Source organism: Podarcis cretensis, assembly GCF_951804945.1.
Source record: "Podarcis cretensis genome assembly, chromosome: 1".
Taxonomy (NCBI): Eukaryota; Metazoa; Chordata; class Lepidosauria; order Squamata; family Lacertidae; genus Podarcis; species Podarcis cretensis.
Genome location: NC_137170.1, coordinates 121,490,365 through 121,512,048, shown reverse-complemented (window position 1 = coordinate 121,512,048; position 21,684 = coordinate 121,490,365). Strand labels below are relative to the sequence as shown.

Here is a 21,684-nt window from a genome sequence, read left to right as displayed (position 1 = left end):
TCATTATCGGTTGCATTTTTATTACTGTATTGCTTTATTCAGTTTTACTGTAAAGAGAGAGTGCTTAAGACTCCATCCGAAAGAGAACCCCACACTGAAAAGAATTTGCCTCTTGAATGGATATAGAAATGGTGATTTGCTGTGTAATGACAGCTCTCTAGAGAAGGCATAGCCCTAGCCCTTATTAAGCCACTGTATCTCACCTGCAGAAACCTTTGGGAAGCTGCTGAACACCATGGTTCAGCCTCATTTCCTTTTCTTGCATGGATGTGACTCGAGCAATTACAATGTAAAACTTTTGATTTATTATATTTGTATCCTCCCCCTTTCTCCAAAGTGCTCGGGGTGGCTCACGTAGTAGCGCTTGTCCCATTTTTATCTTTGCAGCATCCTGTGAGGTACATTAAGTCCAAGAGATGGTGACTTGTCTGAGGTCGTCCAGTAAATTGCGTAGCTCATGTAGGATATGAATTCGGGTCTTCCTGTTCTAAATCCACCACACTATCTATTACATGGCTCTCGGTGCATGCTAAAGCCAGCTATAGCTGATTGGGTTGTCAAATATTAACAGCTGGTAATGAGTTAAGGAGCCACAGTAATCTAGAAAATGAAACAATCGGTTGCAAAGAACTTATGAAATATTTTAATTTCATTCAACCAAATAATTAACTCATTAGTTGTTTCCCTTTATCCATTCAGATCAGCTGTTTCATGTGTTGGCTATGCACATGCGACTCTACAGCATTGATTCTGCTTACAACCCATGGAAGAAACTAACCCAATTGATGCAGAATGATGAGAGTTTGCAGTAAGTACAGTTCTATAGACCAATTTCTCTCTAGCGTTTTAACCTTGTGAGGCACCAAGTGGAGCAGTGTTTATCTGCTGAACATACCGTTTTAAGGGACTGAATTTGCTGCAGTGTTAGAAACACAGAGCTCACTTCCCCTACCCTATCCAAAGACCTTTTATACCCAAACAATCATTCCATCCATTTTTTCAACTAGTAAAGATTTGGAGACCATATTAATTTTTTAAGCCGTGCATTTATTCATGTTTACTTTCTCTTCTCTTTTAAAACTACATTGTGGAGTAAAATCCTATGCATTTTGCTCAGAAGAAAAGTCCCTTTATGCTCAATGGGGGTTCAGAGTATGAGTGTGTGAGAGAGAGGGAGGGAGAGAAAAACATGCAAACACACACACCGGGTAACTAATTTGTCAGTATCTTGGAATATAATACAGTTTATAGTTATAGATTGTTTATGCCTGCAGCATGGTGCAGTTTGATTCTCTTTTCAATAATTTTGCTTTATCACTATCAGACTTTACATTAGGTTGCTTTTTCTTAACTACTTCTGTAGCAGTGTTTTGGGAAGCCACACTTATCTGCCTTCCTCATATGCGTTGAAGGGATTAGCAGGGTGGTTCATTTCCATATTCCAAACAGACTTTATAAAAGACAGTTTTCAGTGTCACGGTGAACAAGTTGCTTAGGCTTTTAATAAATGACAGAGCAAATTTTAAGAGCTTAATGTGCTCTGGTGCTTGACGTAAACTAAAGGAGCTTATCTCTTGGCATTTTATATCATTTCACTTCTTCCGTTCTAGCAAAATGAATATATTTAGTCAGATGTTTCACTTGCTCCTGCAAGCCTTCCCTATTTTTGTAATGTTGCCAGGCATCCTATAAATCATTTAAATTTAAAGGTTTGATTGTGCAAACATTATTATTTGACCTGCATCCTATAAAACAAAATTATTGCTATCACTTTATTCCACTTGAGAATTGAGCATACGTTTTAAAAGTTATTTGTATAAAAAATGACTCAATATACTTGTTGTATGTTTGTTAATGTATTGAAATTTATCAGAAACAGTCCTGAATTTTCCAAAAGCAAAGTAAGATTGCAACAATTAAATACAGCATCTTGGGGCAGTTTTATTAATTCACTAAAATAATTGGGCAGAACATTTTATAATAATTGACCTGCACATTACACCATTGCATCTCTAGTTCTATATTGGATAGACAGACATGTTCACTTCAGGTGAACTTGCATGTAAAAGTAACCCAAGAGTGAGCTCCATTCTCCATTGCTCTCTCTATCTCCCTCCACAAGCTTGAAGGTGAACTTTCAATGGGTATCTGAACACCCAATTTTTGGTTTTAAAGCAGAGACTTCTGCTTCCACAAATATAAAGGTAAAAGGACCCCTGACCTTAGGTCCAGTCGCGAATGACTCAGGGGTTGCGGCACTCATCTCGCTTTATTGGCCAAGAGAGCTGGTGTACAGCTTCCGGGTCAAGTGGCCAGCATGACTAAGCCGCTTCTGGCGAACCAGAGCAGCGCACGGAAATGCCGTTTACCTTCCCACCAGAGTGGTACCTATTTATCTACTTGCACTTTGACGTGCTTTTGAACTGCTAGGTTGGCGGGAGCAATGGGAGCTCACCCCGTCGTGGGGATTCGAACTGCCAACCTTCCGATCGGCAAGCCCTAGGCTCTGTGGTTTAGACCACAGCGCCACCCGCGTCCCTTTCCACAAATATAGTGTGTCCTTATATGTTTACAGTCTATAACAGTATCGCTCCCAGAAACTTGCATAAATTCCTAAGGAAATGGGGTTATTGTGCCAAATATAATTATTTCCATAATTTCCAGGATTTGCAGTGAGGAACAGCCAGAAGTCCCAGTACTTTATAGAGATGCCTCATCCCTTTTGCTCATCCAGATTTTAACAATGCCACAGCCATTGCGCAAAGGTATGTTTTGGGAAAAAAATGCATAAATAATAAGTCTCGGTGTGTTTCCCTTGTCAGTGGCTTTTAAAGCAGCACAGCAAATAAACCTTGTCTGCTGTGTGTGCTCAAATAATGACTTTGCCTTATCTCTAGAAGTTGGCATCAAACAGAATTTTTTGTTGTGGTTTGACGGGCTTATCTGTGACTCCTGTCTTCTCACCTTTATCAGACAACAGTACAGTAAAACCAGGAGGCCTGAGAATGACTATTAAGTTTCTTGAGATGGGGGGGAGAGAGAGAGAGAGAGAGGTTGGGTCCTTTCGTTTGACCTTCATTCGTTTACTGCAGTGGGGCTGCTTAATATTTCACATTGAACTGCGAATGCCTAAGGGTGAAAGAGAATAATTCGTTTCAATTTAACTGCTCAAATTGGGGCAATTGTGTCACACCCGACAAAGATAATTGCTATAATACAGTATCTGTAATGGTCGCTGCATATATAAATCTGAGCATAAGTTACTGGAATCCCAAGATACTTTTGAAGCAGAAATGATTTATCACTGCTTATTTTGTCAGGTTTTTAAAACCATTAATTTTACTATTTGAAAATACTAACCCAATTCTTCCCCCCTCCCCCCTCCCGGGAGTGATACAGGTACATTTTGATAAAAGTGTTACTATGGGCATTACAGGATAGAATTCCTCTCTTTAACGGTTTTATAATTTGTTGACATGGTATTGGCTTCTTCTGTGATATTTTTTATATCAGGGACGTTCCATATAAAGGTATAATCATCCATGAAAGCAGCCTTTTCATATATAGCTGCACTTTTGTAAATAAAATTCCCAAGAAAGCATTTGTTTGGGCCTTCTAACAGAACTGTGTCTTAAATCGGAAGAGAATCACAGGTTGTCTTTAGCTGCTTAAAGAATTTATTGGCAAGGTACAGACAGAAAGAATCTTTCGTACTTTAATGTGCGCCTAATAGCACATTTTATATGTGGCAGCAAAGCCAATTTTAACTATTACAAGTACAACATAGGTCTGTTGCTAGTCCTGGAAGGCACATCTGATTGATATTTCTTGGGTGGTTTTATACCCTTCCCTTTTTTTGGAATGTAGTCTGTCAGGTGGTTATTTGAACAAAGCTCCTTTTTGTTTAAAAATACCTACATGGTATTCTCTGAGAAAATTAGCATTTAATAAGCAGTGTCCTAATAGCATCTCCTGTCCTTCAAGAAAGGCCATGGGAATTTTGTTAACTAACTTATTAACTGTTGAATGGCCTTGGCTATCTTTTTTCAATCCGGCATTGATTAAAGCAAAGTAAATGCCATTACACCATTCAGGCTGTTCATTCTGAAAGGAAAATTTGATCCGAGTCCACCTCTAAAGAGAAAACACAAATTAAGCCTTTGATTGTAGAAGAACATCATGTTAGAGGTCAGTGCAGTCAATAGTTCCATCGTTTTATACATGGAGGGCTCAAAGAGAAAGAGGCTATAAGTTTTCTTTGTTGTATACACATTTCGTGTGACCTAAGGAATTAAGCACAGTGTTGAAGATATTTAGTTGGCTGAATTTTGTTCAGAATATTAAGATGGGGGAAATGGGTGCATGTTTAAAATGTAAAAAAGAGATTTTTGTGTGGTGGTGCTGGTTAAACTTGATAATGATATTTGCTGCCCATTGAACTGCCATGTTCCCAAAGCTAACTTCTAAATTAATTATGGTTAACCTGGAGTCAGCATGATGTCTGCTTTGGACCTGTGTAGAAGAGAAAGCCACTGCCTTTTCAGCATGTACCACCGCCAGGGAAGTAATTTTAAAGAACATAGCAGTTGCCACGTGGCTCTGTTCAGCATTTAGTAAGACCAGTAAGGCTTTACTTGGGAGTTCAGCTGTGCATCCCAGGGGTAAGAAATATTTTTGACACATTCGAAAGGATTTGTAGGAGCATGAGACATTTTAGAAGACGGGATCTTTGAGAGGGGATGAAGAAACATGTGTGTGCTGAGCTTAAGAGAGGGTGGTTGTGATTCATTAATTGTGTGCAGCCTGGAGATCAGACTAATTTATTGATGGCTAACATTAAAGTGTAAAGTACAGGAATAAGCACTCTTAAAAACATCAAGTGGCCAGTCAGTCACAATTGTATGCAGTCACCCAACTGTTACAAATAAAAGCACCTGTTCTCTGAATGTGGTTCTGTGTGCAGATGTGGCACCGTTAAGCAGTTCTGGTCCATGTTCGCCCATTGTGTTTACTTTCAATTGCAGAAACGGAAACGTACCAGTTCCCTGAGTTGTTCTGAAGTTGCTGGCTTTCATTCTTCTTTTTTCTCTTTGGGGGAGCAAATAAAGCTTTAGTGGAATATTGGCAGTCAATTTCCAGATTAACTGTGAAATAGCCGTTTTTTCACCTGTTTTGCTTACTAGGCAAACTGCTTTCCCGAAGCTGTAGCCTTTCTGCAGATGACATTTAATGTGGCATTTAATGGCAGGCAGGCAGGATATGCTGATTTGTAAAAAGTGGCTTTAGCTGAAAGTGAAAGCCTTCAGAGCATTGGTAAAGTTTGTGGAGTTCCTGAGGGATATATTGCAAAAGACCATTTCTCTACAAGGTTGTTTGTAGAGCTGTACCACTGCAGTAAATGCTAGCCCCAAATTATTATTCTTGTTTCCTATTGCATTTTACTTGCATTCCTATTGCATGTACTATCAACACTCCTGATAAGGAAAAGAAAATCCTTGTTCAATTTATTTTAAATATTGTTGCATTAATCTCGGTTTGCGCACATTGTTAAGTGCTCCAGTTAAAGCTGATAACTGGTTTACAGTGGAAGGCCTTGTTTTCATTTTCTTTCTCTAAACATGACCTCCTGATTTTGATAGTTGTTTTGAGACCTGTTAAATTGTCCAGTGCAGAAGCTATCATTTCTGAAAATGTACATATTCATTTAAATCCCATCTTATTCAGTTTGCTCAAAGTGGCTCACAGTCCGAAACCTAACATCAGTAAAAACAAAGCAATAAAACCACACATAAAAATAAATAAAATGAACCATTACAGCTGCAATAAAACACTGATTCAGACCAGCAGGGATAAATGTAATACTTGCATCTTTTAGGTTTTAATGTATTGGTGTATGTTTAGCTCCTTACAAAATATAACTTGATGCGTTTCAAGTTTTGGATGGCTCCTTTGGGGGGAAAATACAAATTTGTAGAGTGTAGAATTGTTGTATACAAAATTGAGATCTAATTTAGAATGCTTGACTGACATTGTCTGTTTTCATACTTTTGTAGAACACTTTACTTGTATCATAAAGGTGCTCTTCACATTGTTGTATATACAAGCTCTTGTCGCACTTTCGGTTAAATGCAGTGCTGAAGACAGGATGACGTGGATGAACTCAGGAGCTCTGAAAAAGGTGTGTTGGTTTATGAAAAGCTAAGTAGACTGCTAATGATGCAACTCTATATCCAGCTGAGCACATTTAAGCCCTGTTAGTCTCTTTGGAATACAGATCTGTGCAACCTTTATACTGCATTTTCTCCCAAGTGTTCAGATTTTTTACATCTCGATTGAAAGACAGTGTCAGTCTACCAGGACAAAGAGCTCCTCACCATCCCAGACCTGCTTTGGTGGTGATGAGTTTTTGAAATGTTTTCCAGCAAAGCATATTAAGTGTCAGGTTTCCTCTGCCTGAGATAGCTAACCAGGTATTTTGAGAACAGGTTTGCCTCTGCCTGACTTCACCACCATGACAAACATGCAGAGCACTGTGGAGACCAATCTTAGCAAGTTATTGAACCAACAGTGGTGCTTTATGATGATTTACAAGGCATATCCAATACAAAGTTTAGCCCTTTGGCCTTTCCCCTGCTCCTGGGTTGTTGTTTTGTTTTGTTTTTTACATAGTCTTGATTATCCAGGTAGAACATTGAGGATTAAGAATTAGACAATTTGCCCTCATTTGGATCATTTTAACTTGAAGAGAGCAGAAGTTAACTCCATTTTGGAACTTTCTCCAGAGGCCTCTACAATGGGTCTTTGGAGAGTGGGGCAAATCTGTTTTTCAACATCTGACTATATGTATCCTTGAGCGTCTTCTTTGATTGGGGATCTGACCCTCAAAATAACATTTCTGGTTGAGGATTCCATCCACCCATATAGGAACTCAGAATTTGATACCCTTTGAGTCAACATGGAACTATCAACAGTGGTCAATGAGAAACAGTGTTTAGAATTGCCCTTTCCTTTATTCCTAAAGTTAACTGGTCTTTTCACAGATCCAAAGGGATTGTGCTTGTCTCCTTTTGTTCCAATCCTTCTCACCCTAATGAGAAGAAATGGCACAAGCAGGATGCATGAAAAGCTCTTTGCATCTGCATCATCAGAACTCTATGCTTGCCCGATTCTGGCATCACCAAAAATTAGGGCATTGGGCTGTGATATGTAGCCTTCAGCACTAATCTACTGCCGCAACTTCTATGACTACTACATCATGTACTATTATTACTGCAGGTTTTACATTACAGAAGCTGTCAGAATGTCATGAAACCCAAGTCACTTCTGTGTCATGTCCACAGTTTGTTTCTCTAAATGAGATAGACATCTCTGTTGTTATATACTAGATACAGTAAAATTGACGTTGATACAACTACAGCCACTGTGTTCTTTCACAGTCAATTTGATAAATAATAGCCTGCTTTTATTTACCTTGGATAACATCCAATCTATTGTATTATTCTAAAATCTTATTAAATGCAGAATTATTATTATTATTATTAAAGATAATCTTTATTGAGTTTTTGATCTCTTAAAGAGCATTCTCAAGGAAAGCCTTACCTTAGAGAAAAATGGAATAAAGATATGTAAAACAACTTTCACTGTAACCTAAAGGAAAAACTGTGTTAAGATGGAAATGAGGTGGCATTGGACGCCTTGAAAAAGTTAAATAACAGGGTAAATGGCCAGTGTTGGTTTTATGATGGAAATATCCTGGAGTATGGTAACTAAGGCAATTAAACAAACTTTTTGCAAATGGGTATGCTAAATAACCCAGTTAGGAATTTTAGGGATAGGAATTTATTTCATGCCCTTCTGAAAGACATGTACTATCTGAAAAGGTAGGGTTATAGCAAATTAGAAGTATCTGGTTTGGCTTTAAATGTTTATAACAGCAATATATTAAGGAAGTATAGTTCTCTAAATCACTTGCTAAGCTGCTTTAGTATATTCCCTTGTACTGTTTTATAATTCCCTTTTTTATACTGTTTTATATTCATTTTCAATAATAATAATAATAATAATAATAATAATAATAATAATAATACCAGAATATGGAAACCCATATTTACATGGGATTTCGTACATGTATTTGAACTATTGTTGGATTGGAGTGACAGCATTTGCTTATTTTCCTAATTGTCTAATAAATTTCTTCTTAATCACAGAGTATGTCAAATGCAAAAAAGTCTTGGGAAGTATTACTGAGTCACGTGATCAGTGAACTCTATAATGGGAAGATCTATGAGCAAGAGGAAACTGAAGACCTAGCCATGGTACGGTTTATATATTTTTTGGTTTGTCAACCGTAGCTCCATTTGACGGTTACTAAATACATGAGGGTGAAATCAGCATTAGTTTGCAAACCATTCGTAGCACTACTAAGTTTGCAAACTATCGATAGAATTACCAAAGAGCGCCGTTGATTCTTCAGGAGTTAAATCAATCCGGATTTTCTTCTTCTTTTTCAAAACTCTAATTTAGGACAGCACAAGCGCTTGGTGCCCACACTCCATAGAGACTTATTTGCAGCAGTTCTGTCTGCCTTTCCTCAGGATTACCAGCCTTCTTCAGCACCATCTCTTTGGAGCAGAGCTACCTAGCTGTCAGGTACTATGAAAAACTGGTTCATTTAATCTGTTCTAATAATCTTTGACGTCACTCTAACAAAGCATCCTGCGTTATCTAGGAAATGCGCTTGTATAGAGAAAATACTGACGATATTTCCAAGATGCAAGATTAAACTTGATCGTGTTTGTGTGTGTGTGTGTGTGTGTATTTATCATAATGGCACAGTATGAATTTGTATCATGAAGTTCAGGCATGTCCAAAGTCTTCTTCAGGGGCCTAATGCAGTCCACCGGTCGGTTTATTCATTAAATCCTCAAAAACACTCAACAATCCTAAAAATCCTTATAAAAGGTGAACAACTTCAATCCTAAAAAAGGTCAACAACTTTGGTTGGCCCTCACGGCACTTCACTTCATCAAATCTGGCCCTCTTTGAAAAAAGTTTTGACACCACTGATGAAGTTGAATTTATGCGCTCAAGCTGACAGCATTGTTCTTTGGGCTTCCTTTTTTTTTTTTAATACAGTGGTACCTCGGGTTACATACACTTCAGGTTACATACGCTTCAGGTTACGTACTCTGCTAACCCAGAAATAGTGCTTCAGGTTAAGAACTTTGCTTCAGGATAAGAACAGAAATTGGGCTCCGGTGGTGCAGCAGCAGCAGGAGGTCCCATTAGCTAAAGTGGTGCTTCAGGTTAAGAACAGTTTCAGGTTAAGAATGGACCTCCGGAACGAATTAAGTACTTAACCCGAGGTACCACTGTATCTGACACATCTGGCTCTTCTTCCTTTTATGTTTAACAGGAAGACGAAGAATTTACCGTGCTTGCTAACTGCCTGGGTTTATTACCGCCATCTTTCCAGTCATCAGAGTTCTCCAGTGCCTCTTGTCTTGACTGGCCTGTGCCAGCCTTTGACATAATATCCCAATGGTGCTCAGAATTGGTTTCATTTGCAGGCAAGCACCCAACCCAAGTAAAGGTAGGTGAAATAAATAAAAATTGCTGCGGCTTAATACGGTACTCTGCTTTCACTTTCAAATTTAACCCTATTTAAAAATCATTTTTTAAAATTATTTGTTACAAAGTAGCAACACAGCAGCTTCCTTTTTAGCAAATTTTTGATCGGACTGTACTGCCAAATTGTTCTCTAGAAGCTAATCAACTTTATAGATGGTTTAAATAAATCATTTTAATTGAATTGGAAATGGCCACCATAAGCAAAAAGAATAACTTAGCATAAACATTTTCTGGAAAGAAATAGAAGGGCATTATTACAGATGGAGCTACAGGAAACTGAAAGAGTGATTTCAGAAACTGAAAGGTTTGCAGAGATAATATTGTAATCTCTCTGATGTATTATAATTCTGAGAATTGGTGTGTTTGCCCTTCAGTTTCTCTTAAGGTTTTGCTTATCTGGGAACTTTTTGGAAAACTAAGATTTATGAAATTTAACTTCTGTACTTCTGGAGAAACATTTTCACATTTCCCCATTATCTCTTCCAGATTTTACTTATACAAGAAGCTAAATGGGACTTGCCACGTCTCCTACAACTGCCTGAAAATTATAATACCATTTTCCAATACTATCACAGAAAAAGTTGTTCAGTCTGTTCCAAAGTTCCTAAAGACCCCGCCGTTTGTCTAGTCTGTGGCACTTTTGTGTGTTTGAAAGGACTTTGCTGCAAGCAACAGAGCTACTGTGAATGTGTCTTGGTAAGAAACTAGTAATAAGCATTACCTGTTTCCCAAAAGCGATTTGGAAAGGAAGCACGCCTAATAATGCTGCCACTTGGTTTTTGTGATCCTGGGATCTCTTGCAGATGGCCTAGAGTGCACACGGAATGCCTCTTGCAAGGTTTCCCCATTCATATTAGTGGTTGTGTCCTATAGATTGTATAAGAGAAGAGTTTTTTCTATGTGTGGCTCTGTGCAGAACTGCCGTACCCACTGAAATGAATGAAGCACCCCTGGCCATGCAGAAACTTGAGTAGAGAGGACTGTGGACCCAGGGGAAAGCTATGGGAGGAATGAAATGTTGCACTATGTCGGTTGTTCCAAAAAGAGAAGCATTTCAGCTTGCCAGATGGAATTATCCCCCATTTGTCCCCCCATTTTGAGGGTTCTCCCAATCCCACCAGAGCCAATTTTAAGGGACTAGTAGGGGAAGAAAGGGTGGAAACCCACATTGCACAAGCGGAAGGAAGTCCATGTGTGAGCTTCTGCTGCTGCTGATAATAATAATAATAATAATAATAATAATAATAATAATAATAATAATAAATTATTTATATCGAGCCCTCCCCAGTTGAAGCCGGGCTCAGAGCGGCTAACAACAGTAAAAGTAGCACAATTTACATAAAATCACAATCACTTAATTGAAATACATTCTAAAATCAGTTCATTCTAAAATCAATTCAGAATCAAATTAATGGCAACCATTGGGCTAGAGTTCTATGAGGATTACCAAAGGAGGGGGTCAGACTGTGCCTTGGCCAAAGGCCTGGTGGAACAGCTCTGTCTTGCAGGCCCTGCGGAAAGATGTCAAGTCCCGCAGGGCCCTAGTCTCTTGTGACAGAGCGTTCCACCAGATCGGGGCCACAGCCAAAAAAGCCCTGGCTCTGGTCGAGGCCAGTCTAACCTCCCTGTGGCCTGGGACCTCCAAGATGTTTTTGTTTGGAGACTGTAAGGTCCTCCGTGGGACATACCAGGAGAGGCGGTCCCATAGGTACGAGGGTCCTAGGCCGTATAGGGCTTTAAAGGTTAAAACCAGCACCTTAAACCTAATTCTGTACTCCACTGGGAGCCAGTGCTGCTGGTATGGCACCAGATGAATGCGATCCCATGGCTAGGACCCCGTAAGAAATCTCACTGCAGCATTCTGCACCCGCTGGAGTTTCTGGGTCAGTCTAAAGGGCAGCCCCACGTAGAGTGAGTTACAATAATCCAGTCTGGAGGTGACCGTCGCATGGATCACAGTGGCTAGGTCAGGGCGAGAGAGGTAAGGATTCATTAGGTGAACCCCAGCCTTTATAATCCTTTGAGCTCATTTTTGTTATACAGCGGACCTGCTAGTTACGTACCACTCTGGATATGTAACTTTCGGGTTACAAACATGGCAAACACGGAAGTGCAGAAGCACTCTGTGCACTTTGCGCACATTCGCAGAAGCATCGCCTCTGCCTACAGACTTTTCAGGTTGCGAACGGACCCCTGGAACGAATTTAATTCGTATCCGGAGGGTCCACTGTATTTTGCTGCAGATCATTACATTCGTTATAAAGCCATTCACAAAGAACTCTTCCCTCTTTCCCAAAACAAAACCTCAGCACTCGCAAAATTGCGGTGCTGGAACAGGCATATTTCTCTTGATCAACGCATCCGTCATCATCATCATTCGTGGTCATCGCTTTTGCCTTTGGGGTTCCGTTTACCTGGATGCACATGGTGAAGAAGACAGAGATCTCAGGTAAGGTTTTTAAAATACGGGATAATTTGCACTGTTTTTAACATAGGGCTACCCTCCTTTTGAACTGTTTTGTTCTCGTAACCAAGGTGTTTGGCAAATCAGGGGAAATAATTTCACATAATAATATCACACCTCCCCTTCAGAAGCTCCCAGGTCAAATCACCAAGCTTTTTTTAAAAAACGGGGGGTTAAATAGGCTTGGGGGGCCTAATATGAGGGCACCTGCTAAGAAGAAAACTCACACGTGGGTGGTTCTGCATGCCCCTTTGTCTGAAAAAGGAGGATTTAAGCTATTCTCAGTGTCAACCTAACTGTAGCTGCTTGAGGCAGCATACCGTATTGGCCTGAATATAAGCCACACTCTTTCCCCCCCCCCCAAAAAAAAATTCTGACTGTGAAAAGCTAAACTGCGGTTTAAATTCGTGACCTTACAAAAATTGGCTTTTGCAATATCGCTGCTGAAACAGATATATGGTAAAATGGAACGGGTGTGAGTGCCTGTGGAATTTTAAGGGAGTGGCTTCCCCCCTATTTCCCCCCCCAAAAAAATTTTTTAAAGGTTTGGCTTATATTTGGGTGCGGCTTATATTTGGGCCAATACGGTAACTTAAGGGTGTCCGAAGGGGCAGCAATCAGGGGCCCTTGCAGCGTCCCAAAGACTGGTTGGGGGCATCTCCTGCATCACATAACGCAGGTGCTTAAGGTAGCAAATGACATTGGGCTCCCGCTCTTCAACCGATTATTGATCTTAATTTTTATTTTATTCTTTCCTGCAGGCGTGGCAAACCTCTCTATATATGTAAAGAAAGATACAAAGTCCTTGAACAGCAGTGGGTTTCGCACACCTTTGACCACATCAACAAAAGATGGGGGCCGCATTATAATGGTTTGTAGGTCACTAACCACCCCGCTGTAACATCACCCTTATTATCAGCGCTACCGGCATGAGCTTTAAGTGAATGGAAGTTCAGTCACTTCCCTGGGGAAGGTGTGAATCGGCACCTTTGTATGAAGCCCTGCGTTATCCAGGTCCTGGTAATAAGACGTGCAGTAATTAAAAACACAAAGCAATTAGTCCTCCTAATCCGAGTACGGAATCTAAATTCATTTGATAGTTGTTGCTGTATAATCCACTAATAAACAAGCACAAATTGTACTTTAAAAATGCCACTAAATGGCGGATGAGCGTTTTGTTTTGCCCCGGGTTGGGGTTGTGTATGCTGAGGCACTGTATATGTGTAGTACACACCTGCTAAACATACTGCTCCCCCCCTCTCCTTTAACCTTCTTTGTGTTGCTTTAAGATTTTGATTGATAATGTATTTGTAAGCATACAAGAGCTGTAACACTTCTGATTTGTGAAATTGTATAGAAATTGGTCTAAAGGATTTTTAGAGAATATTTCACTTACTGCCGCGAAGCTATGGAAAGAAGCTTCAGGCAATACTGAAAACCTTACTCATTCTCAGGAATTTCATAGATATACTCCAGAGAGATTAGTGAAATTAGCTGTAAAATAGTTAGCTTGCTGCTCTTAATGTAATACAGTACATATACAGTATTCTGTCTCTGCCATTTCAGTTAGCTTTATTTACTGGTAACTACTAACGCATCCATTTTATGGTCTGTGTACATACGACTTTTGTAAGATGCCCCCAAATAGTAGATCACAATCCCAGCCGAGCATATCATGGCTGTCTCGTTCCCACCTAGCCGTAGGTTTCAGTAAGTGGAAGGCGAAAGACCTGCTGGGTTCCCTGCAAGTGAAGCGTAATTTGAGGACTTTCCAATGAGTTTCAAGAAGCATCTTTGTATTATATTCATAGAGCAAGCACTGCCCTTTCTGCTTGACTTCCCTTAATAGGGGAATTTGGTAGGGGAGTTAAATTGTGAGGTGGCAGTGGTTAAAAAGAATTGCACCTCCTCTGAATGGGGGTTGGGGCATATGTAACAACTATCCTCCAGTCTGCATGGAGCAGTCAAGGCTGTACACAGAGAACCCTTTTTAAAAAGCGGAAATCCATGAGAATCCAGTTGCTTGCAATGGAAGGGGGAGGGGAAATCAAGGAGCAGCTTGAATTGAGCCCTCCTCTCAAAGAAACAGCTGATCATCATACTGGATCACAGAGGAGAATCCCATGTGCGGCTGTCCTTCAAGCTGGAGATATATATATATATATATATTTATATGTGCTTCCACTCATAGTGGACCGTAGGACACTTATATTTATTTAGATGGCTTTGAAATCCACAAGAATGGGCATCATTGCGGAAAGATGGGTGGGGAACACACCACATACCACACTTAACCAGGCAGGGAAAAAACAGATGGATACTATCTTGCTGCCAAAACCTTTTTCGTCTTTTTCACATAATACTCAAACAGCTGTTGGACTCTTTCTAACTTCTGTTGGTCATTTCTGACACTTGCATCCTTTGACTTAACATAGCTTTTTTCTGTAAAGTGAAGTTTATATATGTAAACTACCATTAAAAAAAAAAGGAAAGAGTTGTAGCCATATAACCATGTATTCAGTTGAAAGCTGCTCTCTTTTCAAACATCTGATAGGAAATCAGCTGCTGAAATTCGGATAGGAAATAATAATATGGAAGTGGGGATGTTCACAAGATGAGCCTTATAGGCCACCAAGTTTTTACAAAACCTTAAGAAAAACACATAGCAATTGTTTGCTGTTTTATTTATATAAATTTATCCATGTGAATATTTATATATAAGCACACGCAAACATATTTGGGTTCTACCTAGGAGCCTGCATTTCATTTACCAACTGAAATAGGGTCTTTTCCAAAACATTGCTACATTTTTAATATTGTATCGTATATTCTGCCTATAATATTTTTGCATTGCTCATTTATGAGTACCCAGCCATTTTGTAAGCACAGCGGACAGGCAGAAAAGCTGCTGACATTTCCCAGCATAACGCGATTACAGGAGTCTTGGATTTGCTCTGTGTGGTTTGAAACTTCACAAGAGATGATGTCAAAGGAAACAAGAACCTCCAGAAACTGAATGAGATGTGCTATTTAAAATGGAATGTTTTATGATTGTGTATATGAGTGTGAAGTAAAATTATTAGCCTTAACCTTAAAATCTTCGGATTTCATGGCGTTCATTTTTATACTGGTGAATTAGTCACTGGTCAGTTTTTAAGAAAAAGAAAAGGCACTTGTTTGGAAATCCTACTTGAAATATACTTGCATGCTGCTGAACTAGAACTTTGATTACTCCTATAACTTTTTGAAAACCTGCTTTGTAAAGCTTACTTTGAAAAATAACAGGTCCAACTAGAATGGGTGTGTGTGTGCGTGTGTGTGTGCTGCTGCTTCTGCTGCTATTCCTCCGACGTACTGGTGTGGTATCTTGTATGAACGATCATTTTAAGTACAGTACATTACTGTGGAAACAGAATCAGTCTTTGACACATCAAAATGCAAAACTAAAAATACCGTAATCAACATTGTAAAATATGTTAATAAAAAGTCTACTGTCATTATGTGTGCATGGGCTCCTTTTGTTGTATTATATTATGATATTAAGTTTACATGAAAAAGCACCAAACATGTGTTTTGCATTCAGTTAAGGAAGGGGGATGCGGGTGGCACTGTGGGTTAAACCACAGAGCCTAGGAGTTGCTGATCAGAAGGTCAGCGGTTCGAATCCCCGCGACGGGGTGAGCTCCTGTTGCTCGGTCCCTGCTACTGCCAACCTAGCAGTTTGAAAGCACGTCAAAGTGCAAGTAGATAAATAGGTACCGCTCCGGTGGGAAGGTAAACGGCAAGTCTGTGCACTGCCCTGGTTCTCCAGGGGGAGTGGAGCTGGTTGCCGCAGGAGGGCAGACACCCTGGCTTCTTTAACCAACCGGAAGAAGAAGAGTTTGGAGTTGATATCCCACTTTATCACTACCCAAAGGAGTCTCAAAGCACCTAACATTCTCCTTTCCCTTCCTCTCCCACAACAAACACTCTGTGAGGTGAGTGGGGCTGAGAGACTTCAGAGAAGTGTGACTGGCCCAAGGTCACCCAACAGCTGCATGTGGAGGAGCGCAGACGCAAACCCGGTTCCTCAGATTATAAGTCTACCGCTCTTAATCACTACACCACACTGGCTCATCTCTGCTTCTTGGCCTCCCTCCTCTCCTGTTTCCGCCTCTACTGCTGATTCTGGACTTCTCTCTGCCACAGACTCTCTCTGCTCACAAAGCCCCGTGACCTCTTCAGCTTCTGACACCACCTCTTCCCAATCTTCCTCTTACCGCTCACCGTTGTGTCACCACCAACCCCTGGGTCTCTGAGCCTTCGTCCCCTGGGGGTTCCCCAGCTGGTGCCTCTCACTATTCCTCTGTGACCAACCAGTCCATGACATCATGCCAGTGATGAGTGGATCCGGAAGCAAAAGTGGTTCACCCAGCGAAAGGCTAGTTTTAACACACGCCCCTCTGCATCCGCCATCCATGCTATCGCCCTCCTTCACAGCCTAGGACCCTCGTACATACGGGACCGCCTCTCCTAGTATGCCCCATGGAGAGCCTCAATGTCCATAAATAGCAGCACCCTAGTGGTCCCGGGCCCTAAGGAAGTTAGATTAGCTTCAACCAGAGCCAGGGCCTTTTCAACACTGGCTCCAGCCTGGTGGAACGCTCTGCCTCATGAGACCAGGGCCCTGCAGGATCTGATTTCTTTCTGCAGGGCCTGTAAGACAGTTGTTCCGCCTGGCCTTTGGCTTGGAGCCAATTTGATTCCCTCCCCCTCTTTTCTTTTCCTTTCTCCTCCTGTGATGAGGCTACATTTCAATATTTTAATGTTGTATTTTAATTTTTTAAGTTGCATTCATTCAACTTATTTTTATTATTGCTTGTTAGCCGCCCTGAGCCCGGCCTTGGCTGAGGAGGGCAGGGTATAAATAAAATAAATTATTATTATTATTATTATTATTATCAAGCAGCATTATCTGAGTTCAAGCACACATTCCAGCCAGGCAAAAACACACGGAAGGTGCAATGCACGGAAGGTGCAAAGGCCTGTACAGAGGGTGTGACCTGAGTGGAGTCCCAATGGCCAGATTTAGAGAGGCATGGAGGTTGGAAGATTGACAGAAAAGGGATCTTCATGGATTCCATTAATTGTGGCATACCTTACCCTAAAATCTGGCCAAAGCCTCAGTCTTTGTCAGATTTCCTTAGAATTTAACCTGTACATAATTCCTTCCTAGCTTGTTACACGCAGAAATGACTTAATTGTGAGTCTTTCTAATAAGTCTGCACTTGTCATTTTTCAAGCCTCGAAGTAGTATGTGTAAAGTCACTTGCTACAAGAAACAAGTCAGATCACAACTTCCTGGGATCAGATGCTAAAAATAACACAAATATTTGTGCCTGGGTATAATGTCATCGTAATGACCTTCCAGACACTTCAAGCCAGAGTAGCTTAGACAAACACAAAAGCAGGTGGAAGGTGAGAAATCGGCACTATACTTTCTCCCGTCAACCGAGTGAAGAAGTGGTTTTAACAATTTGCATACCTTGAAGCGCTGCAGCAAAGGTTAGGAAATACATGCAGGATTTTGTGACCAAAATCAATACCGAACGAGGCAAATTTGCAGACAAAAAGGGTGGTAGGGGTAATTTATATGTATGAGCTCTTGTTTATGTTCTACAAATGGCTTTTTGTTGATATTGTGCCCTTAACTCTTCCAACTCTGCATATCAGTTAGTTGTTCAGTTTGCTACTCTGTGTGTGTGTGTGTGTGTGCCAAAAATACAACAGGAACAGACACGCTGCAGTCCTGAATACCAAAGAGCGGTTGTCATGGCAACATTAAACAGGAGAAAGCTAGCCCAATTTAGGTGATTTACCTTTCTGAGTCCTCTGAGCATCACATATGGACTTGAACACTAAGTAAGTTATTGGAACGGGTTGTATTGACGAACATGAACTGCCCACCCCGACTGAATATTCTTGGGTATCTCAGAATAATTCTAATACATAAGTCACCTTGTAACAACAGCACCTGCCGGTTCAGTCCGGTGTCTCCCAACACACCTCATTTGTTCCTAATAAATTCCGGAGGTGTTAAATTCTGCCTCTTAAAATATCTCTGCATTTGCTCTGTCGGTAGCTATGGGTACTCTTGCTACTTGAGGGACGGGTGAGGGAGATGGGAGATACTTCCATAAGTACAGAATAAACAAATTAACCAAGGGGGGAAACAAATCAACCCATCAATTGAATCGGTGTGATCACTATCTCCCTCCTTCCATCATGTCCTGGGCTCAGGAAGACACTACAGAGATGGGAAAGAAGCCTGTTTATAGCTCCCACCATACTGGAACCCCAGCCAGCTCCTAGGCCTCAGCCGAAGAGAAGGCAAGCTGAGGAATGCTCCCATTACAGACCCTCCGTAAGTGTCCCTATTTTCCAGGGACAGTCCAGGATTTACAGAAGCCATCCAGGTTTCTGATTTGAACCGGGAGTGTCCTTTTGCTTCCCTATTTTCATCGGAGAAATGTTGGAGGGTATGGCGTTCTCTAACCCTCAAGCCAAGGAGATAAGTAACTACAGTGGTACCTCGGGTTAAATATGCTTCAGGTTACATACGCTTCATGTTACAGACTCCGCTAACCCAGAAATAGTACCTCGGGTTAAGAACTTTGCTTCAGGATGAGAACAGAAATCGTGCTCTGGCAGCGCGGCGGCAGCAGGAGGCCCCATTAGCTAAAGTGGTACCTCAGGTTAAGAACAGTTTCAGGTTAAGAACGGACCTCCGGAACGAATTAAGTACTTAACCTGAGGTACCACTGTGTAACCTTTAGAAGACATCTGAAGGTCGCCCTGTATAATAGGGAAGCTGTGTGTGTGTAATTAATATATATATATTAATGTTTTTACATATGTTGGAAGCTGCCCAGAGTGGCTGGGGCAATCCAGTCACATGGTTGGGGTATAAATAGTAAAATTGTTGTTGTTGAGCAGGGGGTCCCTATGTTCATCAGAGGTACGTTGGAGTGTATGTCATTATCATACAGCAAGAGGCCTGAAAGGAGGAGAAACTGGGCCTTCTTTGCTCACTGACACTGCCTCTTCCTCTCATCAAGGTCCAGCTGTGCATTTTCCACCATTTCCACACCTTGCAGCAGATGTGGGGAGCCTCAGGCCCAGAGGTGAAATGAAGCTCTCCAGGCCCTCTTTATCAGGCTCTGGAGACCCATGCTCAGGCCCTCTGTGGTGATTTGGCCTGGATGGGGTATGTCCTTGAACTATGATGGTATCTTCCTTTCCAGGAAGGATGGAGCTGTGCGGAAACCTCTGACCCTCGTGCGGCTGGGCTGCTTCTCTACAAAGCTAAGAGTCCACAGCTATTGCTCTGCCTGGTCTTCCCCTCAATGGAGGGAATGAATCCCGTACCAAAACTTTTTTTTTCCCACCCCCTTACTATACAGCCAGGACACGAGTGGTGCTGTGGGTTAAACCACAGAGCCTAGAACTTGCCAATTGGAAGATTGGCGGTTCGAATCCCCGCGACGGGGTGAGCTCCCGTTGCTCGGTCCCTGCTCCTGCCAACCTAGCAGTTCGAAAGAACGCCAAAGTGCAAGTAGATAAATAGGTATCACTCCGGCGGGAAGGTAAACGGCGTTTCCGTGTGCTGCTCTGGTTCGCCAGAAGCGGCTTAGTCATGCTGGCCACATGACCCGGAAGCTGTACGCCGGCTCCCTCGGCCAATAAAGTGAGATGAGCGCTGCAACCCCAGAGTCAGTCATGACTAGACCTAATGGTCAGGGGTCCCTTTACCTTTACCTTTACTATACAGCCATCCTTGCTGATTTGGGTGAGGTGAGTGTGCATTTCATGCGCTGTTTCAGAGCGCCAAGTTCTGCGTGTAACTTCCGTACGGCTGAGAGACATGATTCTGGAACAAAAAGGGGCGCGAGATGCGTCGATGTTTCTTTTTATGCAACATTCTCAACCAAAGTCCCCACTATGCCTTTAAAACAGCAGTATACCACTTTAAAGGGACGCAGGTGGCGCTGTGGGTTAAAGCCTCAGCGCCTAGGGCTTGCCGATCGAAAGGTCGGCGGTTCGAATCCCTGCGGCGGGGTGCGCTCCCGCTGCTCGGTCCCAGCACCTGCCAACCTAGCAGTTCGAAAGCACCTCCGGGTGCAAGTTGATAAATAGGGACCGCTTACCAGCGGGAAGGTAAACGGCGTTTCCGTGTGCGGCTCTGGCTCGCCAGAGCAGCGATGTCACGCTGGCCACGTGACCCGGAAGTGTCTCCGGACAGCGCTGGCCCCTGGCCTCTTAAGTGAGATGGGCGCACAACCCCAGAGTCTGTCAAGACTGGCCCGTATGGGCAGGGGTACCTTTACCTTTACCTTTATACCACTTTAAACAGGCATAGCTGTTCCCAAAGAATCCTGGCCTTTGCTAAGGGCACTGAGAGTTGTTAGAAGACCCCTATTCCCCTCACAGAGCTACAATTTTCAGAGAAGTTTAACAATCCCTCTTTCTAGGGGGCTCTAGGAATTGTAGCTCTGGTGAGGGAAAACATTATGATGAATGGTTGAAGGAGTTGGGTATATTTAGCCTGGAAAAGAGGAGAGGAGATATGACCACCATCTTCAAATATTTAATGGACTGTCACATGGAAGATGGAGCAAACCTGTTTTCTCCTGCTCTGCAGGGTAGGACTTCAAGTTACAAGAAAGGAGATTCCGACTCAATGTCATGAAGACTTTTCTGACCGTAAGAGGTGCTCAACAGTGGAACAGGCTCTCTTTCCTTGGAGGTTTTTAAGCAGAGGTTGGATGGCATTCTGTCATAGATGACCTAGCTGAGATTCCTGCATTGGAGAGGGTTGGGCTAGATGACTCTCAGGGTCCCTTCCAATTCTACAATTCTATGATTCCATGAGGGGGAAAGGGGTCTCCTAACTTCTCTCAGCACCCACAACAAGCTACCTCCCCCATGATACTTTGGGGGAAGCCGTGACTGCTGACAATGGTAAAAGTGTGCTTTCAATGTGCAGATAAGTTTCATGGAAATAACCCCTCTGGCTCTGAGAGGAGAAACAGCTCCATGTCTTCAGTTATTCGCAAAGTACTGTCTTCCCTAGCTTGCAACAGGTGCCTCATGTTCACATAGATAAATCGAAGGAAAGACCTTTTCAATTAAGTGCTGCCATCAGATAACCTATTCCTGTAAACTGCCATGGAGGTTAATGAGTGCTAAGAGTACAATTGCTGAGCCACTGCAACATCCTCAGCATCGCTTGACATGATCACATGTTTTTAGTTTAAGCAGCTACAAAGGGAGTGTATCTCTCACACACAAACCCATCCATGCGCTGGCAGAATGCATTGTCCAGCCCAGGGCCGGATTTAGGTTTGATGAGGCCCTAAGCTACTGAAGGCAATGGGGCCTTTATTTTACTTCCAAAATGTTCAGAAACCAAGGCACAGCTTCTGATTGGTGCAGGTGCCCTGGAAACAATAGCCGACAGCCACATCAGATGTTCAGCTTCCGAAAAATGTTTGGAAACTGGAACACTTCTGGGTTTTAGGAGTTTGAGAACCAAAGCGTTTGAGAACCAA

The 21,684-nt window shown here is 41.9% G+C and overlaps 1 protein-coding gene across 1 annotated transcript in view; it reads left to right on the top strand.

The window, feature by feature from the left end:
- The window catches only part of UBR3 (ubiquitin protein ligase E3 component n-recognin 3), a 92,269-nt gene extending 76,678 nt beyond the window's left edge, over nucleotides 1-15,591 (top strand). Inside the window, 9 exon segments of the mRNA XM_079983763.1 lie at nucleotides 700-808; nucleotides 2,665-2,765; nucleotides 6,054-6,178; nucleotides 8,208-8,315; nucleotides 8,524-8,649; nucleotides 9,416-9,592; nucleotides 10,117-10,326; nucleotides 11,940-12,079; nucleotides 12,856-15,591. Coding sequence (XP_079839889.1) covers nucleotides 700-808; nucleotides 2,665-2,765; nucleotides 6,054-6,178; nucleotides 8,208-8,315; nucleotides 8,524-8,649; nucleotides 9,416-9,592; nucleotides 10,117-10,326; nucleotides 11,940-12,079; nucleotides 12,856-12,973 — 1,214 coding nt within the window. The 3' untranslated portion in view covers nucleotides 12,974-15,591.
- The last annotated feature ends 6,093 nt before the right edge of the window (nucleotides 15,592-21,684 follow it).